This window comes from Megascapheus bottae, chromosome 10 (genome assembly GCF_031878675.1).
Source record: "Megascapheus bottae isolate mThoBot1 chromosome 10, mThoBot2.hap1, whole genome shotgun sequence".
In the NCBI taxonomy this organism is placed as follows: Eukaryota; Metazoa; Chordata; class Mammalia; order Rodentia; family Geomyidae; genus Megascapheus; species Megascapheus bottae.
This window is the reverse complement of record NC_143518.1, coordinates 56,967,809-56,983,722: the sequence shown is the minus strand read 5'-3', so window position 1 is coordinate 56,983,722 and position 15,914 is coordinate 56,967,809. Positions and strand designations below refer to the sequence as shown.

General features: G+C 54.2%; 2 protein-coding genes across 3 annotated transcripts in view; one reads left to right on the top strand and one right to left on the bottom strand.

The window, feature by feature from the left end:
- Adora1 (adenosine A1 receptor) overlaps positions 1-3,222 on the top strand; it is a 35,687-nt gene extending 32,465 nt beyond the window's left edge. For both annotated transcript variants that reach the window (XM_090341392.1, XM_090341394.1), the window contains exon 3: positions 1,973-3,222. In XM_090341392.1, coding sequence (XP_090197518.1) covers positions 1,973-2,615 — 643 coding nt within the window. In that variant the 3' untranslated portion in view covers positions 2,616-3,222. The remainder of the gene's footprint in view (positions 1-1,972) is intronic.
- Positions 3,223-4,093: 871 nt separating this feature from the next.
- Positions 4,094-11,670, bottom strand: Mybph (myosin binding protein H). The gene is made up of 11 exons (XM_090341391.1): positions 11,490-11,670; positions 11,256-11,390; positions 10,402-10,569; positions 8,164-8,252; positions 7,721-7,916; positions 7,464-7,603; positions 6,538-6,697; positions 5,633-5,769; positions 5,338-5,524; positions 4,786-4,839; positions 4,094-4,434 (listed from the first exon to the last, which is right to left on the bottom strand). The coding sequence occupies exons 1-10, from the start codon at positions 11,668-11,670 to the stop codon at positions 4,823-4,825; spliced, it is 1,410 nt and encodes a 469-aa protein (XP_090197517.1). The 3' UTR covers positions 4,094-4,434; positions 4,786-4,822.
- Positions 11,671-15,914: the final 4,244 nt, after the last annotated feature.

Here is a 15,914-nt window from a genome sequence, read left to right as displayed (position 1 = left end):
GCCAGATATTTAAAAAACAAAAACAAAAAGTTGGAAGAACCAGGCGCAGTGGCTCAAGTCTGTAATCCAAAGGATGTGGGAGGTGGAACAGGGGTTCACAGTTCGAGGCTAGCCTAAGCATAAAACTTTGCAAGACTCCATCTCCACCAGTAAGTGGGCCCAGTGGTGTGTGCCTGTGGTCTCCGCTGCAGGGGGGGAGTGTGATGGCTGCGTGTGGCAGTGCGTGCTTGCCAGCCCCCCCCCCCTGACCTAGGGAAGCACAAATAGGAGGATCGCAGACCAGGATTGCCTGGATAGAAAGCAAGCTTCTACCTACAAAAATAATTAGTTCAAAGAGGGAGCTGAAGATGCAGCTCAAGTGGTAGTTCAGGCCCCAGTACTGGACAAAGGAAAAAAAAATACATTTGAGAGATTTATTCTTGACATTAGCCTGCTTGTTCCCTTCGAAAGTCCCAGCTCTGTGCATGGTTGTCTTAGTTTCTTGTGTTTCTGTTACTGATCTCTTCAATGAGATCAGTAGGGGCTACAGAGAGATTTTCTATCTCATTTTCAGCCCAGACAGCAATGCCAGGCACAGAACGCACTGCTCATGCCAGGCACTGCAGGCTCACGCCTGTCATTCTAGCCACTCAGGAGGCTGAGATCTGAGGCTTGAGGCTCAAAGCTAGCCTGGACAGAAGAGTTCCCTGAGATTCTCATCTCCGCATAACCAGCAAATGGCCGAAAGTGGAGCTGCCCAAGTGGTAGCATGCCAGCCTTGAGCTAAAATGGTATAGGTACAGGCCCAGAGTTCAAGTCCTAACACACACACACACACACACACACACACACACGCAGAGAAAGCACTGAATACATATTTGCTGATAGTTCACCTGTGCACACATGAGTAGAAGCACTAAGTAGACGCTTATGAACAGCAGTGTAGTTTCTGGAGCCTCATTCCTGTGGGTAGTCCGGGGTTGCTGAGACCATCTCCTTAGGAGAGAGGCGCTGTGTAGGGACCGGAGGGAGAATGGGGACGGAGGAAGGTGAGATATGGCATGCTTGCAGGAAGTACGGGACAGACTCAGGAGAAGGGGCAGGAGGGAAGGTTGCTGATGGCCACGCCGTCAGCAGTCCAATGGGAGGGTTACACTCCATTGTTAATCACCTGGCTGTCAGGGAAGTCAGGATATTGCTGCCAGCTCGAGTGGCCTTGGGCAGATCTCCAGATCATGTCCAGCTGTCTCTTCATCTGTCAGCTGTGCAGCTCTTCTCCTGCCAGTGTCTGCCCACCCCACCAGTGCCTGCCATGGAGCAGTGAGACAACCGGTAGCATGTTCTAAGCATCTGTACTTGGTTATCTCCTTCCTTCCTTCTTTCCTTTCTTTTTTGACAACACCTGGAATTGAACTCTGGATCTTATCTTGCTAGGTAAGCCCTCTACCATTTTCATGCTCCCTAGCCCTTTTGCTTTTCAGTTTTATCAGACAGGGTTTTGTACTTTTGTCAGGACTCCTCTCAGATTGAAATCCTCCTGCTTCTGCCTCCCAAGTAGCTGGGACTACAGGCTACCATAACCCCTGCTCCTGCTCACTCGCTTTCTTTCTCTCTCTCTCTCTTTCTTTTTCTCTCTTTCTTAGTACTGTGTGATTTGAACTCAAAACCTTGGAGTTGCTAAGCAAAGGCTCTAACACTGGAGCCACAAATCCCAGCCCTGGTTATTGTCTTAAAAGTTCTAAAGGAGGCCCTTTATTATCTCCTATTATTATTCTTATTAATCCAGATCCTGTTCTTCCTGGGGAAAGATGCAGCAGGGCATGACAAGCTCTGCCTCGTGTAATCTTAGGTCCTGAGACTCTGTCCTCCCACACCTGCTCTCTGGGCCTTGGATGGGGAGGCAGCCTCCTTTTGAAGCCCTTCCCCCGGGGTACGGGCCGGCTTCCAGGCAATGAGGGGCAGCTCCGGACACCCTTCTGTTCTTTTCCTGCAGGTATAAGACCGTGGTGACCCCGCGAAGGGCCGCTGTAGCCATCGCGGGCTGCTGGATCGTCTCCCTCCTGGTGGGCCTGACACCTATGTTTGGCTGGAACAACCTGAGTGAGGTGGAACGGGACTGGGCGGCCAACGGCAGCGTGGGGGAGCCGGTGATCAGGTGTGAGTTCGAGAAGGTCATCAGCATGGAGTACATGGTCTACTTCAACTTCTTTGTGTGGGTGCTGCCGCCGCTGCTCCTCATGGTCCTCATCTACCTGGAGGTCTTCTACCTGATCCGCAAGCAGCTCAACAAGAAGGTGTCCGCCTCCTCGGGGGACCCCCAGAAGTACTACGGCAAGGAGCTGAAGATCGCCAAGTCGCTGGCCCTCATCCTCTTCCTCTTTGCCCTCAGCTGGCTGCCGCTGCACATCTTGAACTGCATCACCCTCTTCTGCCCCACCTGCCAGAAGCCCAGTATCCTCATCTACATCGCCATCTTCCTCACGCATGGCAACTCCGCCATGAACCCCGTTGTCTACGCCTTCCGCATCCACAAGTTCCGGGTCACCTTCCTGAAGATCTGGAACGACCATTTCCGCTGCCAGCCCCAGCCCCCCATCGACGACGACGACCTCCCTCAAGAGAAAGCTGATGACTAGACTGCCCTCTGCTTCCAGCAGCTCAGCCCGGCCCGCCAGGCCCCACAGGCCCTCTGGCCTTCCTGAGCCTTTCCCAGCTGAGCTGTGGGCAGTGGGCTCTGGGAAGGATGCTGAGAGATGTGCCCCTCCACAGGAGCGCGCTGCCCTGTACCTCGGGGTGGGGCACGGGGGAGGACGGGAGGGCAGGCCATGAGGAAGGCATCTGAGGAGAGAGAGAGAAAATGTGCTGATTCCCCTGCCCTCTGCCTGAACCTTCTCAAGAGCAGCCCAGCCGCTCCGGTGAGCAGGTCCCGGGGCCTGTCTGTGGAGGAGAGGGGAATGGAGAGGAGGAGTGAATTTCCCCAGGAAAGTCACTCTTGGTAGATGTTGGTAACCCAGGGATCAAACGTGAGGATTGCTTCTGAGATGAAGGAGTGAAGGAGACTGGGGATGCCCTGGCCTTGCTTTCTCTCCTGGGGCAGCAAAGGGTCAGGAAGCAAGGAGCCTCAGTCCCCACCAGCTAGGATTCTGTATCTATCTCTGGCCATGCAGGTGTGCATCTTGCTTGGAACATCCCAGATGTTATGCATGGGAGAGGCAGCAAGAGAGGTCCCTAGATCCTTTCTCACCTCTGCCCTTGGACTCTCAGCTGCTTCTGAACCCTGGGGAATAAGTGGGGGGTGATCCAAGTGCTGATCTCAGTCACCAGGGGGCAGCACCGAGGCACCGAGTCCTCCTTGGCCTTTCAAGTGGTTTCCAGTGTTAACTTCTTGTCACCTGGGTCACCTAGCTTCCACCAGCCCTTAGTGACAGGCCTGGATGCTCCTAGGTGATATGGTTTCTGCTGCTGCTAGACACCCCAACCCTTGGGAGCACTCTCAGGCCTGGGGAGGGGCTGACTGGCCACTCCTGGGCTGGAGGTGGCGGGTGGGACCAGGCCAGAGGAGATCACTCCTGGCAGTGTGGGGGAGACTCTTGCTGTCCTAATGTTAAATATTCTAAATACCCCTGGTATTTAGCTCAGTTTTCAAGGGCTCTGGAAGCTCTCTCATAGACTAATGTTTAGGCCTTCAGGGGTCTGGCAAGCCTGGAGACCCCCGTGTGGAAGGCAGGCAGGAACAGGAGGGGACTGTTACGTTGACAGGTCCTGAGTGAATAATAACTCTAGGCCTGGATTCCAGGCCCTACCCTCTGTCAGAGTGGGGTGTCCCTGGCTCTCAAGGGAGCCCCATGTGACTAATAAAAGACTGTGAACCCTCATGGCCAGCAGACTATTGGCATCTATCCCCATTGCTGGCAGACGGCTACAATGGAGGGAGCCGGGAGAAGCTGGGGGTGGGATGGGATTGGAGGTGGTCAGAGCAAGAAGGCTTCCAGAGACGGCACATCTATTGTCATAGTTACCCACTTGGGGCAGCAAACTCTGAATCTGGGAGCAAGATTCAGGCCATTCACATGTCCAAGAATTGCCCCAGGACATCTTGAGCCCTCTCCCTTCTTCATGGTAGCACATTCAAACACCCCTCACAGAGACAGCGCCTCCCCCTTCACGATGACACTGCCACCAAGGCCGCACGCTGTAACACCACACACCTTTATTCCAGTGCTTCTCACCCAGCACACAAATCAGCAGAGTGTTCCAATCCCTGTACTTTCGGGACCCCCTTGTACCCACGAGGCTTGGCCTGGGGCCTGCCAGGCACAGTCCTGGGATTCTGGACTCCAGCCTCTGGTGGAAGGAGGTTAACAGGTACCAGGAGCCTGCTAGAGTCAGCTGTTGCTATGAAGATCTTGGCCTGTGTAGGGCTTGATTTTAAGCCAGGGGAATCAACCTTTAGGCCTGCAGGACACGGAGAGTACATGCATGACCTCAGACACATGACACAAGGCAGGGGTCTCTCTTCCCTGCTGAGGTCACCCTCCCTCAGGTGCAGTGTCGAGGGGTGAGCTGTGTCCTTCTCAGTTGGAGAAGGCTAAAACCTATTCTATGACTGTCAGCTGCACCACCCCCTTCCAGACCTCACCCGCATCACCCAGCTCTGCACCCGTCCGTGGAGACTCTGGAATGCATGCTAGTTGTCTGTGAGGGCAGATGTGTACCCATTGCTTGCAGCCTTCCCCTTCCACTCCACCCCTGCTCCCAGTCTCTCCCATGCTGCCCCTAGCGGTAGCAGAGGATGGAGCCACTTACCATCTCCTCATCCTAGCCTCCTTTTGTTCCTGGCTCTTCAGTGTGTGGCTGAGGCTAGAAAAGATCCTACAGGTTAGAGCTTGAGGATGATAAGAGGAAACAGGGAGGTTCAAGGGTCAAGGTCACAGTCCACCCCCTCCCTGCCCCCACAGACCATTCTCTCACTTGGAAAGTTATTCACTCACTGACCGTGGTCCTTACCACCTCTTCCTTCCTGTGGTGGTGGTAGTGGGGCATGAACTCAGGGCCTGGGCACTGTCCCTGAGCTCTTTTGCTCAAGGCTAGCACTCTACTACTTTGAGCCACAGCGCCACTTCTGGTTTTCTGGTGGCTGACTGGAGATAAGAGTCTTATGGACTTTCATTCGTAGGCTGGCTTTGAACTGAGATCCTCAGATCTCAGCCTCCTGAGTAGCTGGGGTTTCAGGTGTGAGCCAAACAGCACCCAGCGGCTTTACATTTTTAACATTCTGCTATCCCTTGTCCAGCTCCTAGGAAGGTAAAGGTGAGGTTACTAGGAGGAGGTGTACCTGGAGAGTGACCCTTCTCTTACCTTTGACCTCCAGCCGGCAATCCACAGATGCTTCCCCCAACACATTGATGGCCTTGCAAGTATAGACCCCGGAATCAAAAGGGCTGGGCCTCCGGATCTCCAGGGTACAGATGCCTTGGTCAGAGAGGGCACGGTATTTGGGGTCACCCTGGATGTCCATCTTGTTTTTCATCCAGATGATCTTGGGCTGGAAGTACAGTCAGAAGGGGTGCCGTGAGGGGACCTGGCCTCATCGGTCCTCCCAGGTCTACATGGAGCTGCAGCCCCAGCTTCCCCACAGCCCAGGGCCCCTTACCTTGGGCGATGCCCGGACACTACAGAAGAGCTGAGTGCTGTAGCCAGGGGTGGAGGTATGGTCAGCCAGTGGCTGGGTGAAGGAGGGGGCTTCTGAGAAGTCTCGCTCAACAAACCCTTGAGGTTTGGCAGTAATATCTAGGTTCAGGGAGAAATGTGAGGTTATAGGGGTAGAGGAAGACAGGCATCGTCAAACTGTGGTTACTAAGAATGTCAAAGAAGCCAAGGAAAGCCAGTGGCGGGGGGCAGATGGAAATCAGAACATCATCTGTGACATTTGTTTCATTTATTTGACAGGCTTCCTTTTATTATTTTTTTAAAACAAAAATGTCTTCCTAATTCTGTGGTGTGAAAGAGTGGCAGCTTCCTGCACCCTCAGAGACCCTGGGAAGGGAAGGCCCCAGATATATTCTAGGATAGCAGAGAGAAGACTTGGAACTTAACATTGATCCGAAAGGCCCAAGCATGTGTTGGAGGCAGTAAATACCAAATCTCTCCTCCCATCTGTATGTGGTCTTGTCTTCTGCGCCGGGAGGTTTGTGCTTTTGCCCGCTAGCCCGTCTACCTATCTCCAACACATTGCCCCTCAAGCTGGGTCTCTGGGGACACTGCACCTGAGCCCCAAGGCTGGTGGTGATGTAGCATCCATGTGCATCTTTAGAATAAGCCTTCCAGAGGCTGCCACTCATTTGCATGTGTTTGTTAAACTCCATAGGTCATGTGCATTGCTTTACACCACGTGAGTTTATGTGGGCACGCTCCCGTGGCATGGGAGGCACACAACAAAAGCTCCAGGCAAAGCTTAGAGGAAGGGTGGTGGGGACAGTGATGAAGGTGTGGAGACAAGGCGAGACTCACAGCCAGTACCCCATCCTGGCCTGCTTTCCCAGTGGAACCCCAACTCACCTGCCTTCTGGATGTGGGCCAGCTCCTTGGTGGTGGTGGCCGAGTCGCTGAGGCCACACAGGTTTTCTGAGAAGACCCGGAAGGAGTACGAGTTGCCGATGATGAGGTCAGAGATGGTGCAGCTGGTGGGGTGGTAGCGCTCGAGCACGGTGAACCATTGCTGTGGGGATCCCAGCCCCTGTCACCCTCTGCTCTCACTCTGACTGCACCCTCCCTGCGTCCCCTGTATGGGGCCCATACAGATAGGAGGGAGCTACCCAGCATTGGGCCCAAGGGGCTTGGAAGTGGGAGGAGGAGCTCCAGGGGCACTCAGGTGAGCTCTTTGGTCCTTGGGATCTGAGACCCTCAAGTTCCAAGTGCAGCCGGAAGGTGTATTTCTCAGTGCCACCCAGATGTGTGCCCTTGGCACCACCCAGATGCTCCGTGGAATGCAGGTGCTTGGCCCCTGAATCAGAACCTGCGTTTATCATATCATATCATATCTATCTATCTATTATCTATCTCAGAAACAAGCCAGCTCACACCTGTAATCCCAGCTACTCACAAGGCTGAGATCTGAGGATCATAGTTCCAAGCCAGCCTGGGCAGAAAAGTCTATGAGACTCTTATCTCCGATTAACTAGTAAAATTCTGGACAGGAAGCATGGCTTTGGTGGTAAGAGTGGTAAGAGCACCAAATGAGCAGGTAAGCAGAATAAGCATGAGGACCTGAGTTTAAAACCCCAGTACTAGCCAAAAAAGAAACACACATTCCAGAAACAGCTCCAGAGTTCAAAAGGCCTCTTTGCTGACTTCAGAAGGAAACTGAGGCACAAACAGTAAAGAATCCTGCACAGGTCCACACAGTGCTCAGCTTTGTGGAGGGACAGATCTTCCTAGCCTCTCCCAATCCTTCCTGTGAGACCCCAGACCCCAGGTGGCCTCACCCCTGACTTCTTGTCTGCCTTCTGCACTGTGTATCCCAGAAGCTCTGTGTTGCCCGTGTCCTGGGGAGGCGTCCATTCCAGATTAGCGTTGCAGCCCCAGACATCCAAGAGCTTGATACTACTGGGGGGCCCGGGCTTCTCTGCAGGACCAGAGTAGAAAGGGAAGCATGCCAGTCCCCACACTGAGCTGCCCCCATCCCAATCCCGTCAGCTAGGAGTTCCTGGTGAGGCAGCCTCACCATCCCTGGGCCCCGTACCTATCACCAGGATGTCAATGGCGGCCTTGGCCTCCAAGCCTTCCAGCCGCACGGTGAGCTCATAGCGGCCAGAGTCAGAGCGCTGGGCGGAGCGGATGAAGAGGATGGAGTCCTGGTCTCCACTGCGCACATTCACCCGCTGGCTGTCCAGAGCATTGCCATTGTGGGTCCAGGAGGCCTGAGGCTTGGGTCTCCCCTGAGGGAGGGATTATTGGGGTGAGTACAACCACAGCTGCCTGCACCCCATGGCCTGCTGACAGCCAGGGCCGTCAGCTGGGCGGGCTGGAGCTCTCTGTGCTGCCCAGCTCCACGTCCTTCAGGGGCCACCTGCCTGTCGTAAGTGTGACTAAGGGAGGGGGTGGGAAGCCCACTAAGGGGTACCAGTCAGGATTCCCATGGCATTTTAGGGCTTCTCTGGACACCCCTCAGACTGGCAAGCCCACCTGGAAGGGGATTTGCAGATTAACTGCCTCTCCCACGTGGCGGATGTAGGTCTGACGGAGGTGGCGGGGGACACGGATCTTGGGGTGTTCTGCATGAAAGAAAGCAAGAGCCAAGGCTTAGCACAGCAGTGGGACAGCGGGGCGAGGGCTTCTGAGGCAGGAGGGCCCCAGCTTACATGTTGTCAGGCTGAGGCTCTCAGTGCTATGATTGAGCGCCCCAAATCCCTTAAGGCCCCTGGGGAGCCGAGAGGCCAGAGGTTCTGGGGAGGTCAGGACCTCCATGGTGTGAAGTGGTAGGCATCTCGGCACTCCCTTGGCACCTCAACCCTGCCAGGCTGGGTTTGGCCCTGCAACCCAGGCATTCTCAAGCTCCATGTGGGCCTGCTGGCTCTCTGGCGCCCCCTGGAGGGAGGCAGGTGCTGCACCTGTCAGCCAGTAAAAGGGGAGGGAGCCGCGTGGTTTCCAGCTAACCCAGCCCTCCTTCCCCCTCCCTTCCCCCCAACGCTCCCCACACAGGACTTTCAGACAATCTCTGAAACCTGCTGGCCCATGCCTCAGCCTGCCTAATCAATCGAGGCCAGAGTAGATGTGCCCCTATTCCTCTGTCAGTTTCACAGATGCCAAGTCCTTCTTGAAGTCCCACATCAGCCACCCCGGGTGCTGGGAACCATCCTCCTGACCATTAACTAATCAGGCGTCACTGGACAGTCCAACAAAAACTGCAGTCGCCACTGTCCCCCTGGGGGAGGGGCTGCTGGGCTCCTCAGTCACGAACAGGTGGGAGCAGTTGGTTAATGGCACCCCGGGTGGAGGAGGAGAAGACAGTGAGAAGGAACACTGTGTCTCCAAGGATTAGCTGAGCAGGCACTTGGCAGTGGGAGCATCAGGCATGGAATGCTCCAGAGGCCGCTGCAGGGGGCCAGGAATGCCTGGCAGCTCCAGGTGGCCCAGGAGGGACAGCTGAGGATTCTGGATAGGGCCCCTGCCCTGCCCTGTCCAAGAGTCTGGCTGTTCTCCCACTTATTCATGTGCCCCCCCCACACACACACATCCCTTTTCTCTCCAGGAAATCCCCTTCTCTCCTGCCAGAGGAATTTTAATGGAGAAGTGGATGCTCACTATGGCTGGCTTTTCCAACACTGGGCTTCTTGGGGCCCTGGGGAGATGGGCTGGGCTTCTCCCAAGCAGCCAGATTCAACACTGCCAGACTGTCGTTTTATATTGTACTGCGGGGTTTGCCAACCCCCAGAGCCCATCCCACATTCCGCAGTCTAGGCAGCAGGAAGAGTCCTGCAGGGACAACAGAGTCTGCGACCATCACTGAAAGCTGAAGTGACCTCAGGGATGTCCCTGGGCCCTTGGAGATGTACTCATCACTGCCAAGACATGAGGTTCTAAAGCCTCATTACTCTCAGGGTGAGCATCTCCTTGACTTAAACTTGACCCCTCTGGGGACCATGATACCCTCTCCTTCTGGGTGCCTTGTTCAGAACTTGTTCAGAACTTCACCTTCTACTGCTTGATTCCCTAATGTGGAACAAAGGAGAAGATGGAGAAGGCCTCAGGCCACCTGCTAGCCTGTGTCTCTCTTCACCCTGAGCCCCTATGCTATCCCCAGAGACCTGAGATCAGCCCCAGTGACTCACAGCCATTAACAGACTGAAATCTGACCGGCTCTGGGAGGGGTGTGAGGGTAGGACAGAGGCTAATGCACCCTGCAAATAGAAATATTAGCAATCAGCAGTTGGCACCCAGGTCTCCTGTAAGGTGCTAGCCTTGGAGATGGAGAAGCCTTCTTGGCCCCTTTATAGGCCCTCTTCTTCCCAGTGGGGTGAAGGCACCGAGGTGGCAGGCTGGCCTTCTCTCTTTTCAGAACTTTGGGAGTAGTGGAACTCAGGCCCCAGCAAATGGGCAGAGGTGAACTCCCATGGCAGCTGGCGGGATTAAGACTAGATACGGAGAGGAAGAACAGATGGCCTCTTAGCAGTGGGTGGGACCGAGGGCCAGGTGAGCAGGGAAGTGGAGCTCCTGTCTCTGGCTGCAGTTAGCTTTGCGTGGTTCTTGGGAGCTGGGCCCTTTGGGAAAGGTGTCTCTGATCTCCAGAGCCTCCGAGGTGTCAAGGAATGTGAAAGCTTCTGAAGGCAAGGAGTGTGGCACGTGGCTGGTGTACCTGAGCAAGGGTGGGGGCGACTCTACCTCCAGGGCTTCCCCAGCACGTGGGAGTGAGGTGGGATTTACCGATAATTTCTTGGATGTGGACGGGCTGCGCCAGCGTGGCGGGTGGTCCGGCTCCTGCGGAGCTCACTGCTGTCACGCGCAGGAAGAACTTGTCCCCGAGAGACAGGTTCCGCACCGTCTGCTGGATCACCATCACGGGCCGGGCAGTCACAGGCACCCACTCGGAGGCTGAGAGGAGTGGAGAGAGCCTGAGACACGGGCATGGTGGCCAGGGGCCCCACTCCTCAGTGTTGATCTTCAGAAGTCCACAGGGCTCTCGGGCCTTGATACCCCTGGCCCTTCTTCTTCCCTGACTTCTTAGTGACAAATGTCATCAAGGATAACCTGATGTTTGAGTGCTGGAATGGTGACCAGAGAAGGGAATGCTGAAGCCCAGAGAGGACTGGACACATCTGTGAAGTCACACAGCAAGGTAGAAAATGAGGCAGGGACAGGTTTCACGTGAGTGTCATGGAGGAAGACAGTAGCAGCAGGGATGGGGCCAGGCCCCTCCCCTTCTCTATTTCTCCTAACTGCTTCCTATTATCCCCCATAGTCCTGCTGTTCCCCACTTTTTGCATTGCCCTACCCAGTCAGAGTCCCTGAATACCTGGCACCTCCTTCCTTCCCTTCTCCCCAGAGCAGTGCCCAGGGTCCCCCACCTTTCCGATACCCAGAGGCTCTCAGGAGCTGGTGGACTAGTAAGGGTGGTATTGGAGGTCACTGGACATGAAGAGGTGGCCATGAGGGGATGGCTACCTGCACAGCTCCCTCTGCATCTCTGGGGTGCCAAATCTGTGGGGGCCGGGCCCCTCCCCGGCTCCCCTGGTAGCCCATCTTGGCTGGGCGTGTGCAGGGCTGAGCCAGTTTCTCACCTCCCACTCTGCAGAACTCCAGTACATAGCCCTGGATCCCCAGCCGCCCCAGTTTTTCGGGGGGCTCCCAGCTCACAGTCACAGAGTTGTGGCTCACATCCTCCACGGTCAGCTGCAGTGGGGCGCTGGGGACATCTGGGGAGAAGCCAGAGTGAGGTAAAGACAATCACAACCAAAAGTCACACCCCAAGTACCTGCCTCCCTCCTTCCTTTACGGGCCCTGCTTCTGGTCACCTTCGCTTGGAGGTGCAGGCTCCGTGGCCGTGGGGGTGGCAGATGCCTCAGGCTCGGGATGCTTCTCCTCCCCAGGGGCCGCTGTTTCTCCTGGAGACTCTGTGGCAGGCATCTTGGCAGGCTCGGGCGCCGTCTCCTGTGAAGCGGAGACGGGGGCCTCGGAGGCAGCTTTTCCTGTCATTGCTGGGCTGGCTGGGGGTCAGGCCAGAGCGTAGGGGGGGTCAGCTGTGGAGGGTCTGGGCCTCCAGGGTGCCTGAGACACCTAGGTCCAAGCTTATATAGTCAGAGTAGCCCCACCCCCAGCACACCATTCCCAGCTGTGGGGTCAGGTCAGGCAGGGGGGACAGGGTGGGGAGGTGCCCAGGCCAGGAATAGCTCTGGGGGAGGAACTGCAAAGGCCCCTTGAAGAGCTCGCTACTCGCCAGCACCCCGATCGGTCCTCAGAGCCAGGGTGCTGGTGCCCGGGTGGGGGAGGGCACAGATGGGTGACTGGGACATGACCAGGACTTGTGCCAAGGGTTGGGGCCATAGAGACAGCTGCTACTCGGAGAGGACACGGGTCAGCTCTAGGAGGCTGGCCTTCATGAGGCCACTAAGGTCTGGAGGCCCTGGAGAGGAACTGGGGTGCCTCAGGTGGGGACAGGGCACCATAGCCTAGGTGAATTAGAAACAATAAAGGTTGATTTACTGATGGTTCTAGAGACTGGAAAGTCAATGAACATGGCACCCATATCCAGGAAGGAGCTCTGTGCTGTGTCCTAACATGGCCCAGCAAGACCAAGAACCCCCTGTGGAGACAAGAACCCACCCTGATCCTAAAGGCACTAGCCCATTCATGAGAGGAGTGCCTCTTGGCCTAGCCATCTCTTTTATTTATTTATTTATTTATTTATTTATTTATTTATTTATTTATTTAGGCCAGTCCTGGGTTTTGAACTCAGGGCCTGGGCACTGTCCTTGGACACTTTTTGCTCAAGGCTTGTACTCTGCCACCTGAGCCCCGGTGCCACTTCTGGCTTTTGCTGTGTATGTGGTACCGAGGAATCAAACCCAGGGCTTCGTGCATGCTAGGTGAGTACTCTACCACTAGGCTATGCTCCTGGCCCCTAACTACCTCTTTAAAGCCTGGAAAACAGCATTCTGAAACCATCCAGCTTCCTGATGGCCTGCCACAGACATGGGCTCAGATTGTCCCAGTGTGGAGAATGAAGCGAGTGTGGCCAAATTCCTGGTTATTGATTCATTCACTCAAGAATGAATCAATGGAACTGTGACTGTGCTGGGCTCCAGTGGCTTATGAATGTAATTCTAACTACTTGAGTGGCTGAGATTCGGAGGATTGCAGTTGGAGGCTAGCCTTGGCAAAGAAAAGTTTTCTAGATCCTGTGTGGAGTAATAGTAGTACATGGCAATGTGCATCAGCCATCCCAGCTACATAGGAATCAGAAATAGGAGAACACAGTCCAGGCAAAAAGCAAGACCCTATCTGAAAAACAACCAGAGCCAGAATGGAAGTGCGGTTCAATTGGAAGAGTGCCAGCCTTGAGTGAAAAGGCAAGCCAGAGGGCAAGGTCCCAATAAAGCACCAAAATAATAAATGATACTCACTAGACACTATGTTGAAAATGAACTATTCAATTTGTTGGTGGAAGGGTATCTGGAGAGAAAAAACAACTGGGAGAGAATGGGAGGTGATATTGTGCAAAAGGAAATGTATCCATTACCTGACTATGTAATTGTAAGTCCTCTGCATATCATCTTTACAATAAAATAATAAATAAATAACCAGAGGAAAGAAGTACTAGAGGCCTGGCTCTTACCTGCCTAGCAAGCAGGAAGCCCTGAGTTCAAATACAAATACTGCCAAAAACAAATGGAGAAAATGTTTAGATTGGTAATAATTTAAAAGCAGTGAGGAGGGGACATGATAAAGCTTTTCGTTGCACGTGTGGATTGGAGTGATGACTCTGGAGGGCAGGAGATGACGCTTAGCAAGCCTGACCATGGCCCCTCGGGGCCATTCCTGGAAATGCTCTTGGTGACTCCCTGAGACGGAAGACAACGTTCGAAAGGTGCTGCTATGTGAGCGGGAGAAAGAGATAAATACCCATGGTGTGTCTATGCTACTTTAGGGCCCAACGTAAAGCACAAATGACAAATGTCAGCTGTGTTCAGCGTGGGTGAGCAGAAGCAGCAAGGCTCCTAGAAACACACCAAACCCAAAGCCAGGCCACCCCACGGGGCATTCCCAGCTGGTATCCCCCAAAGAAGAGCAAGGCCGCGGTCAACTCAAAGGGCCACAGAGTGACGGGCTTGGTTTTCTGCCCTTCACCCAAAATAACAAACACGTGTTGTGGGCTCTTTAGCATGTACTGTGTCCTGTGATTTCAAAATACACAAATATTACCAGGCTCTGTGACTCGCAGCAATAATCCTTGCTACTCGGGAAGAAGAGATTGGGAGAATAGCTGTTTGAAGGCAGCCCTGGTAAAAAGTTAGCAAGACTCCATCTCAATCAGTAAATCAGGCATGGCGTCTTATACCCATCACCTCAGCGACCTGGAAATCGTAAATAGAAATATCACAATCCAAGCCTGGCTAGGTGAAAACTTGGGACCCTACCATAGAAATAATTACAGCAAGAAAGTGAGGGCTGTGGCTTGAATGGTAAGATTACCTGCCTCGCAAGTTTGAGGTCCTAAGTTCAAATCCTAGAAGCACACATACCAACAAATAAGAAAAAAAAAAAAGCAGACGTAACTTATTAATGCTTCCCAACAGCATGCAGAATCTACCCCTTCCAGGAGCAGGGGTGGCCTCTGAATCCTGCTGTAGGGAGTGACAGATGAGAGCCTGGGAGCCTCTGAATCCCGTCCTGCCTGGGTGCCCATGTCCTCTGCCAGGTGGCTCCATGTCCTGCTGATCAGGCTCTAGAGACACGATCCTTGGCTTCTGACTCTGCAGCTATAAGCAAATGTGACTAAACTGGGCAGGACCCTGAGTCAGCCTGGAGAGTCTGTCCCAAGCTAGGGTGAAGGGGGGGCTGTGGGGTGAGGCCGGCTGCCTGCGGGGGCTTACAGTTCTGGCTTTCAAAGCCCCTGTGTGCGGGGGCAGGCCATGGCAAGGCTGAGGGGCACCAGACCCAGTGGACCCAGTGACGTGCTAGGTCCCCCTGAAGGCTCTGGCCAGGTTCCTTACCTTCAGCAAGGAGCCATGACCTTGGCATTCACTGCATCTGCCCAGATCCAGTGGGTTCAGATTTCAGGGCAGCATGTTGGCATTTGCTTTCCCATCCCCAAATCATAGTTCAACCCAACCCCTGGGAGAATTCAGAAGTTAGTTCTCCTTAATATCTGGGCTGGTTTGGAGAAAGTCATGTCTGGAGCCTGGCAGTCTGGGGTGGAGGGGGTACATCTCCACCTCTTCGGCTGCCCAGCTGATCCTCTCCCATCCATCTTCCCACTTCCCCCAATGCTGGAGCAGGGCTGCTTTGATCTCTGCACAAGCAGAGGCCTGGGGACAAGGACAGCACTGGGGCAGCCTACAGCTCCAGCCCAGCCATGAAATGGGTTGTGCCTGGGGGTCCCTGGAACAGTCTAGAGACCATCTGAGAGGAGGTCCATCTTTCCCTTCAGCACTGGGGGTCCTGGGGTTCCATGTTCTCTAATCCAGCCCTGCGAGGAGCTCTCACCACCTTCTGGAAGACATGACATGCTGAGATGGAGGACTTTTTTTTTCCTGGAGTTGCTGGCGTTCAAGCAATAGAAGCAGTTTCTTTCAAGAAGGAGCTTAGTGTGGAAATCTAGATGCTGTGACTTCAGTGTGTATGAGGCCACTGTCAGGCTTAGGTGAAGCTCAAGCTCAAGGCAGGTGGATCTGCAGCTGTTGCTCCTGTTTTGGCTCCCTGGGGGGCCAGCAGAGCACATGGTGGCCGTGACTCTACAAGTTCAGGGCTCCCAAGCCTCAGAGAGGAGAATCTAGAAAAGGCGGGGAGTTGTGCATGTTACTGCATCTTGGTCCCAGCCTCTGGGGATGGGGAGGTAGGAAGATTTCTGTCTGAGCCCAGCCCAGACAAAGTTAGTAGAGACCCTATTTGAAAAACTAAAAGCAAAAAATGTGGCTCAAGACCTTGCCTTGAAGCTGGAGACTAATGGTTTATGCCTGTAATCCTAGCTACTCGGGAGGCTGAAATCTGAGGATCCAGTTCAAAGCCAGCTCAGGCAGTGAGACTCTTATCACCAGTTAACCAGGAGAGAGCTAGAATTGGAGCTGTGGCTCAAGTGGTAGAATAATAGGCTTCAGCAAAAAAGCTAAGGGCAACACCCAGCCCTGAGCTCAAGCCCCAGGACCAGTTTTTGCCTAGAAAGAACAAAGCCCTTAGTTCTACCTCCCAAACTGCACACAGAAAAGGAAGGAAAGAGAAAT

What these genes read in the sequence shown, in the direction of transcription:
- Mybph (XM_090341391.1), bottom strand. Translation starts at nt 11,670, where the DNA reads ATGACAGGAAAAGCTGCCTCCGAGGCCCCCGTCTCCGCTTCACAGGAG. An exon ending in GGCCCACATCCAGAAGGCAG is followed by an intron (nt 5,770 to 6,537) that starts GTGAGTTGGGGT and finishes CCCTGAACCTAG; the next exon opens with ATATTACTGCCAAACCTCAA. An exon ending in GTGTCCGGGCATCGCCCAAG is followed by an intron (nt 5,525 to 5,632) that starts GTAAGGGGCCCT and finishes CTGTACTTCCAG; the next exon opens with CCCAAGATCATCTGGATGAA.